Source organism: Contarinia nasturtii, unplaced genomic scaffold (genome assembly GCF_009176525.2).
Source record: "Contarinia nasturtii isolate CC-2019 unplaced genomic scaffold, AAFC_CNas_1.1 Cnas_scaffold_630, whole genome shotgun sequence".
Lineage (NCBI taxonomy): Eukaryota > Metazoa > Arthropoda > Insecta > Diptera > Cecidomyiidae > Contarinia > Contarinia nasturtii.
In genome coordinates, this window is record NW_022197981.1 from 1,950,163 (window position 1) to 1,968,080 (window position 17,918).

Genomic DNA, 17,918 nt, shown 5'->3' on the forward strand with positions numbered 1-17,918 from the left:
AGTCATTGAGAGCATAAAATGTGAAAAACCATCGTATCCGGTTTTGTCAATTGGAGTAAGTGCTTGATTGGAAAATCATCTACACTGTAGCTTCCACCAGTTGCCGGTAGATAGATTTTCACACACATTCGATGATTTCGGTTAATTAAAAAGCCATTCAAGTAAACGTCATCGCATTTGCGTCCAAAATCCGTTGCCGAGAGGGTTAATCGAACGTTTGCTAACATCCAAATGCAATCACACGGTGAACGGTGTACAAATGGATTTGGTTTCTTTTTCGATATTGTGTTGTTTTTGTTTTTTTTTTGCATTAAATTTGTTGTGTTTTTTTCTCATCTTATTTTTATTCATTTATTTTTTCTTCACTTTTTTGTCGATCTTTTTACACTTTAAAAATAAAATTCGTTCTTATCACCTACTAAAAGAACCTTAGGAATAAGTGGATGTGTTTGTGTGTGTGTTTTTTTTTTTGTTTGTTTGTGAGTTTCCTCATTTTGAATTATGTGTTTTATGTGTGTGTGTGTTTTGAATGAGAAAAAAGATGAACAATACAACTGTTTTCCTGTGTAATTTAAATATACAATCGTTCTGTTTATTTGTTCGGTTTCAATGATGGGTAATATTTCCAAAATATGTGAATGTGTTGTTGGTATTCAAATTTGTTATCAGTCCGAGCTCCGAGTTTTTTGCATAACAAAATCATAATAAACGTTCATTTTTCTACTTTATTTATATCTTACTCTGAAACTGATGGGGAGCTCATCAACTATGAGCTCGACTTTTTATTTTTGGAACACACACACACGCTAGTATTTTTGTTTGTTTAGTTTTAAATTTTCGTTTGGAATTTTTCACACATGGAATTTTTATTTAAACTCCGTTTAATCTCAACGAATACACGCATTTATGTTCACAGTATGCAGTTTGCATTTCTATTTTTTATGCGAATGCTGACGCGCGGCGCGAATACACGAACATCATTTAACTTGTGTTTGCTTGTATTGCATTTGTTATTCGATCGGCTTGCGAATTTAAAACGTCATGTAAACTTAAATCAAATTTTTATCTAAGTCATTAAATGAAACAAATTCATTGATTCTCTTTTTCTCTCTGTGCTTTTTTTCCGTTTCGATCGCGTTAGTTTGTGTTCTTACTCTTTTTTTTTGTGTTGATTGTTGTATTAATTCTAAGTCTCATAGTAGTTTTCTTAATCCATTCTTTTAAAGTACAGCAATTTTTAAAACTAAAAAGTTGTATATATAGATCCTTATAACGAACATCTATTCTATGCATTTTTTATTATTTATTTATTCTGCATCAATTATCATGTAAATATACTTTTATTATATATTACCTAAAAAATAGTATGTCGTGATTTTAGTTTTTCTTGTGTTTGTTCATTTTCTTTATTCTATTTCATCTGCATTTTCATTATTTCTCATTTTTTTTGTGTTCTGATTAATGTTTCTTTTTCATTTTTGTATCAACTTATAACATTCTAACTTAAATTTAGTCAACTAATTTAAATCATTATCATTTTCTTGTATTTATTTCTTCTTCTTCTTCTTCTTCACTTATCATTTTGTGTGTGTGTGTGTGTGTTATGGTTCTACTTCTCTCTTATAAATTCAGAAAAAGAAAAGTTATCGGTTTCTTTTCTTACATGCACTGGCCGAATTAATGCATTATAAAGTCAATGATATTGGCATGCAATCAGCAAAGTGAGAGAATGCAACGCATACACTGCATTGTTTAATGCAATTTATTTGCAATTCCGATGAAACTTTTTTTTACTGATGTCATGAAAAAAATCATTGATTTTACGTAGCCACTTCTGTCAGTATGAGTCTATGCAGATTGACTGTGGATGTGTTAAATATATCCAATTCCATAACTTCAAACGATAGAACTAGGCCAGATTTCGAGAAGAAAAACTTGTTTCAAAAAATTAAAACTGGCTTTTGGTATGAACAACAGTGGTGACCGTACATGATATGCACTAAAATTGCTACACTGATTACTTTCGGATAATTTGGATTTTGGCATCACGTCAACTCACATAGATCCAACAAACAAAATTCGTCTTTTTTTATCCTATGATAATGCATGTTGTGTTTGTCAAATGTACCCTCTTCGGATTTTTTTTTTATTTTGCTTTGTTCATTCATTTGTTTTTCTCTGTTATGGTAAAAACTGAAAATAATACATTTACATGATACATATACACTTTGTTTTTAAAAAATAAAAACCATTAAAATTGCACTATTTATTTTTTTTTGTTATTTGTTTTTTTTTTCTTTTTAAATCTTTTTTATTTTTAGTTTAGCTAAATGTTTCAATCATCATTTTCACTTTGTTTTCATTTTTTTTCTCTTTTCGGAAGAAGGAAGTGTGTTTGTGTGTTAAAATACCACATTGATCGTACTATATATATATAAATCTAAAGATTTGTCCATTGAAAGTGTATGTGTGTATTTCATTCGAATGTTCTCCCGTTGGTATTGAGAGTTTTAGCGAAAAGGCGGTCGCCCGACTCGAAAAGAGTAAATTTGCGGATGGGAACGAAAAATTGCATCGATCTGCATACAATGACCACGGCTAGTAAATGCAATCATCGACAGACTCATCAAGAGTCACTTATGAAATGCACACGAATTTTAAGCTTTAAAAAGTGGACAACTACAAAGCTTTAAAATTCCTATAAAAAAAAATCGTTCGCCAATGACACGCTATTGCATCGCAAAAATGCATTTCGGGTTGAGATTTCTCTATCAGGAGAATTTCCATTTCATTTTTTCACACATACAAAATTTCAAAAAAAAAAAAAAAACATAAAATAATTTTCTGAACATTTTCAATAAAAAAAAATAAACAAAATAAATTTTTCTTCTCAATATGTGTCACGCCAGTAAATAGATTTCGGGTGACGGATAAAAATAAAAAAAAAATCTAAAAAAAATCGTTCTAAGTCAATTTGAATCACAAATTATAAAATTAAAAACAACATATTTGTTTGTTTGTTTCCAAATTGTCTATGCAGTTATTCATTGTTTATGCAGCGAACGTGCCCTTTGTAAATTATAAACAATTTTTGCATTTTGGTAATTTAGAAAAAAAAAAAAATTAGAATTGAAACATAATATTAATAAATGCACCGCAATGTGGACTTTCTTTTCTATTAACGCGCGTTTTTTTTTCTATATATCTCTCTCTTTTAAATTCATGCCAAAATTTATTGGAAAATGTTCACCTTAAATTGCATCAATTCAAAATGTGTCGGTTGTTTGTTTGATTTTCAGATTATTATTTTTTTTAGAAATTTAATAAAAATAAAACGTAAAATACACTCTTTGTATTAAAAACCACATCTGTGCCAGTAGCAGTTTTATGCCAAAATAAACAAAAACCAAAATGTTGTTTGGTTTGACAATATTGTTTTGATTGATGATCGAAACGAAACTAAATCATCGACTGTATCCAAACAAAAACGAATAATATCCTTATGTATAGTGCTATAATATATAATTAATAGAATAGAGATATATATTTAAAATAAAAACAGATATTCGTTCTTTGTGAGAAATATATATATATATAAAGATGTATATATAGATGATGTGAGTGCTGGGAAAAGCGATAAACACGATTGATGTGCGTGTGTGTGTATGTGTGTATGCTCGAATTGCAAAGGGTTTTTCATTTCTTTCGATTCGAATCGAATGATTACGATGAATTTTGTTCAAACAAAATGAAGGTTTGTGTGTGTAGCTTAAGCTTTGCCCCCTCTTATTGGACTGTTTGATGTACTATTTGTTCTAATGAAATCACCCTGTATAAAAAATAAAAATAAAATCAAATAAACGAAACGAAACTTTGTAAAAAAAACTCAATTAGAGACAGAGAGTTAGCATTTAAAAAAATGGAATTTAGCAGGAGAGAGAGAGAGAGAGAAGGAGTGATAGAAAGAGGAAAGGCAAAAATCAAAAGCTCTTATCGAAAAATAGCCTAAATAAATTGAAGGTGCTTCGCAATAGAAATTCTTTTTTTTAGAGATCGCTGAGTGACTTGGTATTTTCTTTTATATTTATATCACGAAAATTTAATGAGAAAGTTTGAAATAGAGATAGTCTTTCGAATTTCAATCGAAACAATACGCAAAATTGACGAATTCACTACTGTCACAGATGTCGTTTGGTTTGTGTCGTTGTAAAGCATTTCGGCCCTAAATAAACTATATTTCAGTTTGTTTAAATTAATTTCATCGTTTTAAACACATCTATGGGTTCGTCTCTAACTTTTTGATTTCGATGTTTGCTAACTATTCAATGGATATTCGTAAATTGAATGATTCGAAAATCAAATTATTGATAATTAGCGTTGGTAATTTATGAAAAAACAAACAAACAAAGCGCTCAAGTGCTTCTTAGAATTGAAAATCTCTAAAACTTGTTCACATACTTTTTCTCTGTGTTTGCTTTTTGCACATTGAATTGCAATCACGTGCGATTTGTTTTATTTAAAAAAAATCCTCCTTTTCTTTATATCATTTCATATAATTTTATACACACACAATTACACAAGAAAACATCAGCATGGGGTTATTGAGGCCGAGATGATAGATGGCTTCACATCAAAATGCATTCAATTTTTGTTTTGTTTCGTTTGGTTCGCGGAGTGTTTATAAATATATGTGTGTGGTGGCTCTTATCCAGTAACGCGTATAAAACACATCACATTAAGAATAGAATTTAAACTTTTTTTATATAAAAAACAACACTCCCATTTTCAGTTCATATTCACACAAATTTCTCATCTTCATTTTTAACAAACAAAAAAAAAAAACTAATAAAAGTGTGAAGGAAACAATCATTTGATGATGCTGCTTATGTTATGACTATTGGTGCTATTGTTTGGATTGTTGTTGTTGTTACTATCATTGACGCTGTTATGGCTATTTTCGGTGTGAGTTTGGCTCAGATTATTGCTATTGTACAGTATAGAATTCGTTCGTAATGGACTTGCCAAATTTGTCGATGGACTTTGTAGATAGGATAGGCCGCTGAATGCGCCCGGGCTTGATAGCGAATGATTCAACGATTCCATGTCATCTTCGGGCGGGGTTTTAACATCATCAACGCTACCACAACTACCCAAATTATCATCGGATATATTACCGCCGCGCATATCATCACCATCATTTGTTCGTTCATCATTATCGCCTTCCATATATCGAATACACTTCTTTTTTCGCCTGCAATTGAAAATGTACAAAAGAAAAACGATTAATTTTTTTGACAATTATATGAAAAGAAAATATTAACGAAACATTAATAATTGCTTCACAGAAAAGTTTGCACAAAAAAAATGAATTATGAAAAATCATTGCATAAATAAAAGAAAAGAAAATTAAAATAAAAACGATTGGTTTAATGAAACGAAAACGACACACTGAACAAATTAATTACCAATTAAATCAAAATTTGATTGTAAACAGCAAAACAAAAATGTTGCGAACGCAAACATATTTAGTAGATCATGCATAATCGATTAAAAAATTAAAAATAAAATAAACAAAGTCGTAATTTCAATCAAACATTTTGTGTATTTTTCATTTCAAAAAAAAAAAAAAAAAAAACATAAACACCAAAACAATGTTGAAAAACCAACTAAATATCGAATTAAACAAAGAGATTTCCTCATTTCGGAATTATCATGATCATCCGAAAAATAGAAGCCAACAATGGATCAGCATTCACAGAATGCACCTTCAAAAGAAGAAAATCCAGACGAAATCAAGAATTATTCAAAAAAAAAAAAACCAACAACATCAAGAAGTAAAACCATTTCAAATTAAAAGAAAAGCAAATCAAAAATCTTTTTAGAAACTTAAAAAGAAAAAAAAAATCACAACACCGAATATAAATTGTATTAAAAATGAAATTAAGTGAAATCGAAGAAAGCTTTTTTTTCTCAAAGAAAACAAGTGTGGGAATGGATTTAAATGGCATGCTTTCGAGTGAAACTGACTTGTTTCTGCTTCATTTCGATTCGGTTGTGATGATGAAAGTGATGATCCAAATTGTAGCCCAATCGGTTGTTCATGTTTTGTTGGTGCTGCCGCTAGTTTTTGGATGTGCAAATTCATTGACGACATTTTCAAATGGTCTTCGAGTCGACACGATGACAAATTTTATTTCCATCGAAAATTGTTTGGATCAAATTTGATGCTTTATTTGATTTATAATCGACGAACTAAAATGCTCCAAATGCCAATTGTTCGCGAATGTGTGTATAATTTAGAATGTTCCGAAATGTCCATGGCCATTTCTACTCGTGAAACGTTTACAAAAATTGAAGAAGAAAAGAAAGTATAACTTGATTTTTGAATTTGGCCAACGTTGTTTCTCTCATTATATTGTTCGTGTGGCCGTCAGGTGCTTAAATGTAAACTGTGTTGATGATTTATTTAAATATTTTGGCAACTGATAACTTTTACAAATTCCGAGATGATAAAAGCGATGCCGCACTGTCGCCGCCCACTGATTTTAACGTGAATGGTGTTTAGCATTATGTCGATTGGATTATTTGAATTAATGTGCATCTTGTGTTGTTCTAGTTGTTTTTGGTTTTGTTGTTGTTGCTGTTGCAATTGTTGTACTCATCGCACCTATAAATTTACATAGGTAGGCGCTTGTGGTGAGGCTTGCGGTCCCACTTGATTACCACCGCTAACCTGTAAATGACTTCCGCTGACCGAGGCCAACGATGCCGTTGAATTGGGCATCAATGTAACACCGATCCCAATGCTGCCGACATTGCTGACACCACCACTGTTTATGCCACCAATCAATGACCCGGTTGGCGATGTGATTGGCGGTAAATTCGGACTAAATTTCATGTTCGTTTCAAAATCGGGTGTGTGTATGTGTTTTCGACGCATATTCAAGGTTTTTAAGGGTAGGAAATGGTGATCGTTTCGTTTTCAAAAAACACGAGTAGAAAGAGCGAGCGAGCAAAAATAGATAGAAAGCGAATAGAGATGAAAAAAGATATTATTAATCAATTTTCGATGCTAGCGATAATAAAATATCAAAATTACTTTGATGCGGATTTATTTATTGCAAAATTCATAGATTCTGCATTTGTGTGTGTTTTTCTTTTAAATTGTTTTTCAGTCCAATAAAATATGAAATGTGGCTTACCTGCATGGTTTGCACCATTGATTTTGTTGATCTAAACCAAATCTGGCCCGACATTTTTTCATGTTATTACCTATTTTCAGTGGATAAAATGGAACAAGCAAACAATATTTTTTCGTATTAGTTTCTTGAATTAGCAATTGAAATGAGCAATCTCTACACTTTTCTACTGTATACACTAGTGCCTAACGATCATTCTCAAATGTTTAATATTACACAATAATTGCAGTATTGTTTTTGTATGTAAAAGAAAAACTAAGAAATGTAATAAAGCTAACTTATAAACTTAGTTTACCTCAGTTTTATGCAATTTAAGATAACTTACTTATTCAATAGATTAAACTTAGATTTAAAAAAAATTGTTTGAACAAAATTTTAGCCTGATTTTTTTAGTTTTTTTTTTTTTTTTGATTTTGAATTTGTTTCCAGCCCAATCGATATAAGAGAAGAAAAAAATAATAAGTTTTTAGATGGCATAAACAATTATTATGTTGCACGAAAAAAATGTAAATGTTGATAAGCATTTAAAAGAAAAACGAACAAAAGTTGATGAGAGTAAAGACACGGTTGAATTTTAGGTGGATGCGGAATTCAGATGATGGTTTCTTCATTCTCTTCTTCGGCAACATAATAAGATGTCTTCTGCACATCCGCAATTCCTAAACATTTTACGCGTTTGTCTCTATCATTGAATCATATAATGAATTCTTTTTGAAAAAAATGAAAAGAGTGACATTTAATCGAAACGAAACAGTCCGCCATTTTTTGATTATTTTTTTTTCTTCACTTTGCTACCATTTTTTTCTTTCAATGAATAAAATGGTCGCAAACTGAAGAATTCTTCGTAATTCTAAAATGCCAAAAAGAATGTACGACTGTGGACATATTTCGATTCGATTAAGTATCAAAAGAACGGAAAAAATCCAATTTGTTTCTTTTTTTATTCAATGTGTTTGGCTAAATCAAATTGAAATGGCAAATGAACGATAGATATAAATTGAAATGAAATTATTTGTTCTTCAAATTTCAATTTCATTTTTTTTTCTCATTGTGAAAATTGTGATGTTGTTTTGAATAAAATGATTAAAAGCATTGAAACACAAGAAAAAAGGTGGAGATTAAAAGCCAGAAAATGCGAAATATTCAAACATAAACAAAAACACCTTGTTTTATTTACAATCTAAGAGACTAAAATGGAAAATAAAACTGGATTCAACAATCACAGTGAAATATTGCAAAGTATGTAGAATCCAAAATTCAACGAGAAAAGAAAATCGATCGAATTGAAAACCCTAATTAAATGTTTGGCAGTGCACAAAGAGTTTTTTTCTCTTTTAATTTCAAATCGAACGGCAAATTACTTAGTTGATGAAAAAAAACCATGTTTTACTATGCAACATGAGTTAGACATTCAACCAAAAAAAAAAAAAATATGATGACATGAGCAAATTTTAATTATTTGATGTTGTTGTTTTTTTTTTTTTTCAACTATATGTTCGTATCATGCATGAGTTTGCATAGCAAATTATAGTTTATTTTTGTTCTGGTCGTGTTCGATTTAGTTCGGCCAATTAGAAACGAAATGAAAAGATTTATGTGCCACTACCTCAATTGTTTATGATATTAAGAAATGTAAAAAAAAGCGGTTAAAACATGACAAGCACTTTGAATTTTTCGAAGCGATTCATTCGAATTCGTATGGTTGAAAAAGAATTGGTTCGTTTAGTGTTGCGAATTATCAGTTGGACGATATCGCGAGAAGAGAAAGAGACTTTTTTCTCGAGTAAAATATTCATTAGTTTTCCGACTCATCACAGTCGAACACAAACAACGAAACAAAATTCAACAAAGAAAATGAGGAGATAAAGGAAACAAAATCATGTTTAAATGCAGTGAGAATAGGATGTGTGTGTGTATTTTCTTGCAAAAAGAGCTTTAGTAAACTCCCATTTGTTGATGTTCTTGTTGTTACTCTTATTCATTTAAGAATGTTCTTCTTCTTTTTTAAAAAAAATTGATTTCAGAAGCCTTTTGGTTTGTTCAAATTTATCTGTTTTTTTTTGTTTGTTTGTTTATTAGCAGTAACTACCTCCATCGTTTGAATCTTGCTTTCGTTTCCGTTTTTTGCCACGTGAAGCATTTGTCCGTGAACTCCAATCGGGATACATCTGCATATGCAATTGTCGCTCACGTCTTGCTAATTCATAATATTTAGCCTGTTCTTCTCGTCCCAATGCATGCCACTGTGAGTGTGTGTGTATGTGTGTTTGTACGCGCAAGTATTATGCAACATCACCGTTTATGTTTTTGGTTTTTGTTGTTGAAATTTAAATAAGTTTTAATTATCATTGTGAATTTTTTCTATTTTTTTTTTTTTTTTTTTTTTAAATAGATTCAGAATTTATTTATTTATTTTTTTGTTTTGTTGTGAATGTGACTTTTCTCCATGTAAATAATAATTGTTTGGTTAGCATATTGAGTGTTATTGTTACGATAAATTCAATTTGATTTTTTTTGTTCGAATTTGGATCTACATCGAATTCTCGATCGACTTTCAAATTGCGACGAGATTAATTTTCATATTGGAATTTAGAAAAATTTTTGAACATCAATTGAACACTCAATTCACCAAAAATAGGATGTGTTTTAGATTATGCATTCTTTTGGCACCATTTGTTTGTTTGTTTTTGCTCTTTCTCTTTTTCTCTCCTCAAAACGAAAATTTCAATGCTGCCAATGGGCAAATAGTTGTTTGATGGAAACCATGATTTTTTTGTTTGTTTCTCAACTCCATGGGTGTTTATGATTTGCATTCTGTTAGTTTTTTTTTCTATTGTCGCAAATTATGATAATTCAATGGACTTTCAATACAAAACAACAGTTGTGATACGATTTCCAATTCAATTCAAACCGCGCAAAAGTTTGTCGTTTGTCGAATTATTGAAAGTGTACAATCCGTCTACCAAACGAACGAACAAAATAAAAATCAACCACAAAATTAACCGAGGAAACTGTCTATTTTTGTTGTTGTTTTTGTACACTTTCAACGTTAAATTATGAGAAAATAAAGAATATCTATCAAATGTTTCTATAGACATTGACTTGTTTTTATCATGTCAAATCGTGTTGTTGTTTTCGACACGGCACCGTTGTTGAACACACGTGTGAAAAAAATGCCTTGGGATTCGGTGCTTTTTATGCTTTGGGAAAATGTTTGGTGTGGCGCTTCGACGATGAATTTCGGCTCGAGGCAATTTATTTTTTTATTGTAATTGTCAAATCTTTAATGGATCTGTTTCTAGTTTGAGAACGTTTTTCAAATTGTCAATATTGTTTTTCTGTACAATTTCGGTTTTTCATGTTTAACCTATAAACAAATGTCCTTCTGATTTTCTTACTCTCTTTTTTTCTGAATCTGTCGAATTGAAACTGAACATAAAAAATCAATCTTCCTTTCGATAGATAAACTCTATGAATAAACTCTATTGTGTTGTATGTGGCGTGTTAGTGTTATGTGCAATCCTTTTTGTTATCATGAATATTCGTTGTTGTTGTTAATGTTGTTTTTTCGTCATTTTTTATTAAAATTTTTGATTTTTTTATTAAAAAAATAGTTCTGATTGTGAACTGTGAGCACAATTTGAGCCTAGAAAATGGTTTCACCTAATTAACGACAGGCAGTAAAACGATGATGGTATTCGATATATAAAATATGCCAATTGTTGTACATAATTAAATGACAAAAGGAAAACCAAAAGCAAGAACAAATAAAATCAGACCATTCCAATCAAATATCCGTGTTTTTTTTTTTTGGTTTACTTATAGAAATAATTCAAAACAATAAAATTCACAATTTTCACCACTGATATCAATTTGCCATGTAAAATTGGATTTTTTTTTTTGATTTGTATCGTTTTTCATTTTTTTGGTCAAGTTATGCCCATTTGATGTGCTGCGATTGGGAAGCTCTCTTAATCGAATTTCTTAATCTATTCAACAAATTGCACTAAACATTGTAGGTTTTTTTTTGGTTATACTGTTACTGTTAACTGAATTGCCTTACTTAATGAGTTGAATTTGTACGTATTAACTATATTATCAAATTTCGAATGCTGAATAGAAATAGTGCAATCGATATCGAGCGATGTTAACAAAAAAAAAAATACTATCAAAACTAGTTAAAAAAAAAAAATAACAAAAAAAAAAATCAAACAATTTCTTTTTAGTTAACGGAAAAAATTAATATAAACTCTATGCTGCTTTGGTTAGCCTACTGAACTTTTTGCGTAAAAAATTTGCTTCGAAAATTTTATTTCGTTTTTCTTCAATCTTCTTTCTCTTTTTCCTTCTCTTCACTCGGTACAAGAAAAAAAAAACAAATGAAACAAAACTTAAACGAACAAACAAACAAAATATAAGTCTTGTGTCACAATACCTCCCGAATCTGCCGGCGATCGGTCTTTTTTGCGTTTCTTTTTCTTTGAAACATAACCATAGTTGTCGCGAGCACTCCAACCCGGATACAATTCCATATGTAATTGACGTTCTTGTCTTGCTTTTTCATAGTATTTGCTTTGTTCTTCACGACTGAGTGAGTGCCACTGTGTGTGTGTGCATGTGTGCGTGTATTGTTTCCAATTTTTTTGTTTTTTTTTTTTGGTTTAAATTTTCGTGTTCGTGTATTTTCGGTTTATTATTTGTTTGGCGGTTCGCGATTTAAGAGTTTTGTTTTGCAAATGTTTGATAATTTTTGTTTTTTGATCAAATTTGCAATAAGCACCAGTTTAGCGGTTGTATTAGAAAAATAACGTTTGAATACCGTACACAAATGAGGGGATTTCAGAAATGCGACGAAACCAGATATGTAAGAAAAGAAAAATCATAATTAAGAAAAAAATGAACTTTTTTTCTAGTTATTGTTCAAATTAACAACTAAAATCATCAAAAAAAAATCCCTAATCATAGATTAAAAACAAAAATGTTCTATTTTTTTTAAAGTAGTAGAGAATTTTTGTTTTCCCAAGGTTGTCGACAATTTTTGATTGAGTGAAGCTTCCATTTCGTGCGGAAATTCGGTGGGTGTTTAAGGGTAAATGTATAGACATTTTTCAATCATTTGGATTAAAAATGATTTTTTTTTTATGTATTCGCGCAAATGTGTCGACAAAATCATAATAAATCACGCAAGCAATACAATGCAAAGAATGTCACGCTTTTGCATCTATCATTTCTTTTCTCTGTAAGTTAAATTTCGAAGCTATTCGCATTACTCAGAATGGTAGTTGAATACGTGGGTCCAAAACACAAACTATTTTTTTGTAACTCATTTTTTTTACTATTTATTTGCGGTGGAGCTCTCGAAAATTGAACGAACGGAAAAATTTCTTCATTTTCAAAATAAAAACAAAACAAATTAAAATTGTATTTGTGAATACGATATAAATCAAATCGCTAGAAGCGTTTCATAAATGACTGATTTATGTTCATTTGGAAACAAAAAAAAAAGTATGAATTATATACCGAATTTTTGCTTTGAAAAAATGTAACAAAAAAAAATTTTATTTCAAAAAATCGCACGCGGTTCGTTCAACTCCGAAAATTGTCTTTTTCGTTTTGGGAATTTGAAAAAAAAAATTGGATGTTGTTTTTTGTTCAAATTTTTGTTGTTGTTTTATATTGGTGTTGATGGGATTTATAATATGGATTTATGGATGATTGTTTTGGGAATTGAAATAGTATGTATATGGGTGAGTCAAAGGAACTGGTTGAATTGCTTTGGAATTTCAAATACTTACACGTCGTCCTAGTATTTGATTTATGGCCGCTGATTCTTTTAACGTACATTCGGCTACTACTTTAGCCCGCATCTCTTTCATGTATAACATAAATGCATTCAATGGTTTTTTGATATGTGGTTTCTTCTTTTCGTTGATTTGTTCCTAAAGCGAATTAAAAAAAAAACATGAGCTTTCTGTGCAAATGGCATCGAATATCGCACGGCATTCGTTTTTCGAAATTCGATCGTCGAAAAAAGAATCAAATCAACCATACCTGCTGTGATTGATGAGTCGACTGTGACTGATGTGACTGGGACTGTTGATGATGAGAATGGTGTTGGGGATGCGTTTGCTGATGAGTTTGATGCTGCGGCTGTTGACTGTGATGGTGGGGCTGGTGTGGTTGCTGCTATCAATTTAAACAAAATCAACGATTTAATTTCATTTGTTCGTCAAAGCGGCGTAAAACATTTCAAAATTATCAAAAGTAAATTGGCCGAGAAAAACAACGCAAGCAACGATTTTCATTTTTTTAAAGATACAGGTTTTTGTATCCAATCAAAATGGAATTTTTGCGTTTTTGTTTATCGTCAATTTCTGTTTGAAAATCAGTAAATTCCTTCTAAAGTACAAACCTGTATGTGCATATTATTTGGTGAGTTCTTTTGTTGATCCAATGCAGTTCTGAAATCGAAGTCAATGCAAACAATTAGTATATTTCCAATCTTAAATGGTTTTCTTCAAATAAATCATATTTACCACAAAAATGGGGAAAAAAAGTTAAACGAAAAACCAACAGAAGTAGATAAATCAACGAAAAAAAAATGAACGAATTGGAAAAGCGAAACAAAAAAAAACAACTGAGAATTGAAGACGAATAGTGTTGTTTTCTTCACTTCAAAATTTGTAAAAGAAAGTAACCTTTGGCTGAGATTTAATGCTAGATCGAATCGCGAACTACGTGACGACGATTTTGAATGAGTATTATTATTGTTATTGTTAGTGAAACTATTGGCTGAGCTGGTGTGATGGTTGGCACGTTTTTTATGTGATTTCGTTTTGGTTTCGATGGGCGCAATAAGCGGTGACAATGAAGTCGAATCAGTTGGACTGACTGAATTTGGTATGGCAATCGATGCTCCATTAAAGTACTTATTATCCGTTTTACCTTTATCTAAGCTGCGATTCAAATGCATATGCAAATATGACATAAATGGATTTGCATGCACTGGTATTGTTTCCTTCTTTATCGTATCATCATAATCGAGTAATTCCATTTTGTGTGGATTATTATCATTTAATTCATTGTCGCTAATATCACCATCATCATCTTGTGATTCAGCATTTAGTCTCATTTCACGTTGTTTGATCAATTCCTTTAACAATTCTGATGTTTGATGAACGCCGGCCGTTGTATTTTGTGTCGGCGATAATTTATTCTTATCAAATAAATCGAATGCAATGTCTTTGTCATTGGTGATCAAATTTGTGTCGGAAAAGTTTGCAGTCGCTGCAGCAGCAGCTGTTGCGGCCGCTGTTGCTGTTACATTTTCATATGATTGCATCATCAGTCTACTCGCATGCTTGAAATAATATTCGGATATAATATTTTGTTCAAGCAATTTATTGATAATTGAAATGAGATTATTTGCGGCAATTTTATTGGTCAATATATTTGTGCGAATCAGATGGTTGATTTGTTCGTTTGATGTTAAATTGGCGCCGTCAAGTGTTGCATGCAAATATTGATTGGTTACTTTTAAATAACGTTCTAAGTGCATTTTTGCAATGCCCAGCGATTTCTGTTGATTCAAATAGTTATTGAGTGAATTGGTGGCCTCTAATATGGATGTGCTCAATGTTGATTGTGAGGGCGATTGTTGTTGTTGTTGCTGTTGTTGGGTTTGTGCCAATGTGCTTGTTTGTGACGATGCATACGTGGACAAACCACCAACAGACGGTGATCGTGGTGGCATTTCAGCTGCATTCAGTGATGTCGTTGAATTGCCATACAATAAATTAACTAAACTTAAATTATGCGCCGATGAATTGGATGATTCGTCCGCTTCATTCATCGCATTCGGTGTATGTTTGATCGGTGATTTTGACCGTTTTGCCTAGAATATGGAAAATAACCATTCAATATGGAAAATGAGTTTTAATTGAAAACATTTGCCATTTTGTGACAGAAAGCACAGTATGCAGAACACCGAATATGCAATGATGATCATCATAATCACCGCACATTTGACGGATTACAAATATAAAAGCACACATACCGAAACCGAATCAGTGCATGCATTTGTATCGTCAGTATTTGGCACGGGTGGCGAAGATTGGTTCATGTTATCACTTTCATTAACACCACTTGGTGACGATGTGTCTAAATGTTCACTTGGATCGTCGGCATCGTTCGATACGCTCCCGAAATTGCCACCAATATCAACTTTATTTGATGACGATGGCGTGACCACGGCAATTGGTTTCTTTTTTATGGACAAATTCAACGGTTCATTGTATTCCATGTCCACTTAACCAAGATGAAAAAGAAAACTATTTCGAATAATTTTTTCTTCTTCCTTTTTTGCTCGTTCTATCGAAATTTTCCTTTTTTTTTTTAAATTCAATAACACGGAATATAATTTAGCTAAAAAACACTTGCCGTACGAATATTGAATTTGGATTGGTCGAAATCATTATGTTATAATTATATTTTTTTTTGTTTTCGTTCGTTTTCGTTAACTTTTTCTTTCACGTTTCACGTTTAGAAAAAAAAAAAACGGTTTTCGGTACAAATGTACGAACTAAATTTAGAGACTATCACGGTTGTTTTTATTTTAATAAATTATATTTTACTCCGAACTATATTTTTTACCTAATCACTAATATTTATTTATTTTTTGTAGACCCTGTATCCATTTACGATTTGAAGTGTTTGTTGTGGTTTTTGTTGTTATTACTGTTGGTTTTAATAGCGTTTTTAGTTGATTATGAATTATGCACTGCATCTATAAATGAATAAGACGATTAGATATTCTTGGTGTATCGTGTGAGTTGAATGTTTTGTTTTGCTTGCTCTTATCAGTAATTGAATCCATTGTGAAAATACAAAGTGAGCTATTCATCTAATCGGAAAAGGAAACAACCTGTTTTCGAAAATAAGTTGTTTTTTTTAAATCTTATTTTCGTTGATTCTTTATTGCGAATTTCGGAAAAATAATCAATAGCATGGTGCACTTTCAATTGAGTCCCGAATAAAAAAGCAAAGCAACGTAAGCAATCAATCAAACAAAAATTAATCTCTCGCTCCCTCAAATAATTCACACAATCAATAATTAAAGCAAAACTAATTATCCCTCATTATATGCAATACATATGCACACAAACAGAGAGATACGCGCATAAATAGAAACATAAACTGAAAACTCAAGCAGCAGCAGTAGCAGCACAGGAAAACACATACATTCATATCCAGAGAATCGAATTGATGCGAGAGTAAAAGCGCTTTTAACCGTTTGTGGGCTTTTCGCAACAAAATTTTCTATGTTAATTGATTTTTGGATTTTCAATGGTTTATATGGTATGTACTGTCATCATAGAGCTATGCTGCGCCTCAAAATGCAAATATTGTATTATATTTCTGTCGGTATGCTTTCGTGCTTCGGCTCTGACTCTATGTGAGTGTGCGTTATGTGTGTGTGTGTGTATGCTTGTGTGAGCAGAGGAAAAGACTATAAATGTTTCGATCATCTGCTTTATTTGTTGTACTGAATATATTTGATATATTTGTAGAATCAAAAGTCACACGATATGTCATCAAAACAAACAGAAGGCAGAACAGGAAGATAGAGTGCAGAGAAGAAAAAAAAACATCCCACACACAACCAATTTTCCTGGTGCAAGCAATTTGCAAAATGTGATGAGATAAGAAAATGAAAAATAAAACAAATCAAAGCGAAATAGAGAAAGAATAACGCGCTTTAGTTTCTCGCATATACAAATATAGCAAATAGATCAATAAAATTTGCATTGTTGACGTTTTGATATAACATTATATTTTGTCGTATTTCGTAACTCTGTCCCATAGAAGTCGAATACAGAGACCAAAGCTAAACTAATATGACTGTGAGCGAGAGTTACTGTTACTGTATAATATAAATACAATAATGATTACAGATATACTGATGGATGGATAAAGACATCTTCAATGTACGAAATCGTCATCCCAAACTGATGTGCTACTAATACCAATTGTGTACTATATAAATTAAAACGACGAGTAAGTATGTGCTGTGGCACCGCGCGCGTTTTCGACTCTTTCACTCCCTCACTTTCTATCTTTCTCACTATCAAACGAACTACACGGAAAACGGCAGCATCAGCAGTAGCAGCAGTAGCACGGTAACAATTTGAGTAATTCATCAATATGGCATCGAAATCGTAACGCATTGCATTTGCCGTGTAATCCTCAGAACCATCTATAATCCCACCGCATTGCCAAAATATTTGCGAGAAAACTTTAAAACGATTAACTACCGTAATTCACGATGATAGCTTCGTTGACTTTCTCTCTTTCTCTTTTCGCACATGAAACGTGGAAATTGTTTGCATTGCGCTGAAACATAGAAACGTAACATTTGCATCGGACCTCACAGGAACGAAATTTACTTCAATTTAATATATAGACACACATATCTCTATACAGTAAATGAATTTAATTGCGAATTGAGCAATGCAATGCCGTTTTGGGTGCTTCAGAGGTGCTGAATATATTGCTCATCACAATTGCTCTCAATAAAAACACACCGAATCATTTCATATTATTATTTTCATACTGTTGCGTTTTTACGACGGCATGCATACGGACGTGCACGCTTCTCTTTCCTTCTCTCTCGCTCTCTCTCTCTCTCTCTCTCTCTCTCTCTCTCTCTCTCTCTCTCTC

At 31.5% G+C, this 17,918-nt stretch overlaps 1 protein-coding gene across 14 annotated transcripts in view; it reads right to left on the reverse strand.

Moving 5' to 3' along the window:
- Nucleotides 1-2,390: 2,390 nt before the first annotated feature.
- The window catches only part of LOC116340013 (protein pangolin, isoforms A/H/I/S), a 131,050-nt gene continuing 115,522 nt past the window's right edge, over nucleotides 2,391-17,918 (reverse strand). For 5 of the 14 annotated variants that reach the window (XM_031766142.1, XM_031766137.1, XM_031766139.1 and 2 more), the window contains 6 exons: nucleotides 13,612-13,660; nucleotides 13,251-13,385; nucleotides 12,995-13,138; nucleotides 11,635-11,800; nucleotides 7,203-7,272; nucleotides 2,391-5,251 (listed from right to left, as the gene is read on the reverse strand). In XM_031766142.1, the coding sequence (XP_031622002.1) occupies nucleotides 4,867-5,251; nucleotides 7,203-7,272; nucleotides 11,635-11,800; nucleotides 12,995-13,138; nucleotides 13,251-13,385; nucleotides 13,612-13,660 (949 nt within the window). In that variant the 3' untranslated portion in view covers nucleotides 2,391-4,866. Of the gene's footprint in view, nucleotides 5,252-6,027; nucleotides 6,888-7,202; nucleotides 7,273-9,288; nucleotides 9,443-11,634; nucleotides 11,801-12,994; nucleotides 13,139-13,250; nucleotides 13,386-13,611; nucleotides 13,661-13,897; nucleotides 15,094-15,255; nucleotides 16,173-17,918 lie in introns of those variants that run through there. The other 9 variants (XM_031766131.1, XM_031766130.1, XM_031766132.1 and 6 more) reach the window with 7 other exon arrangements.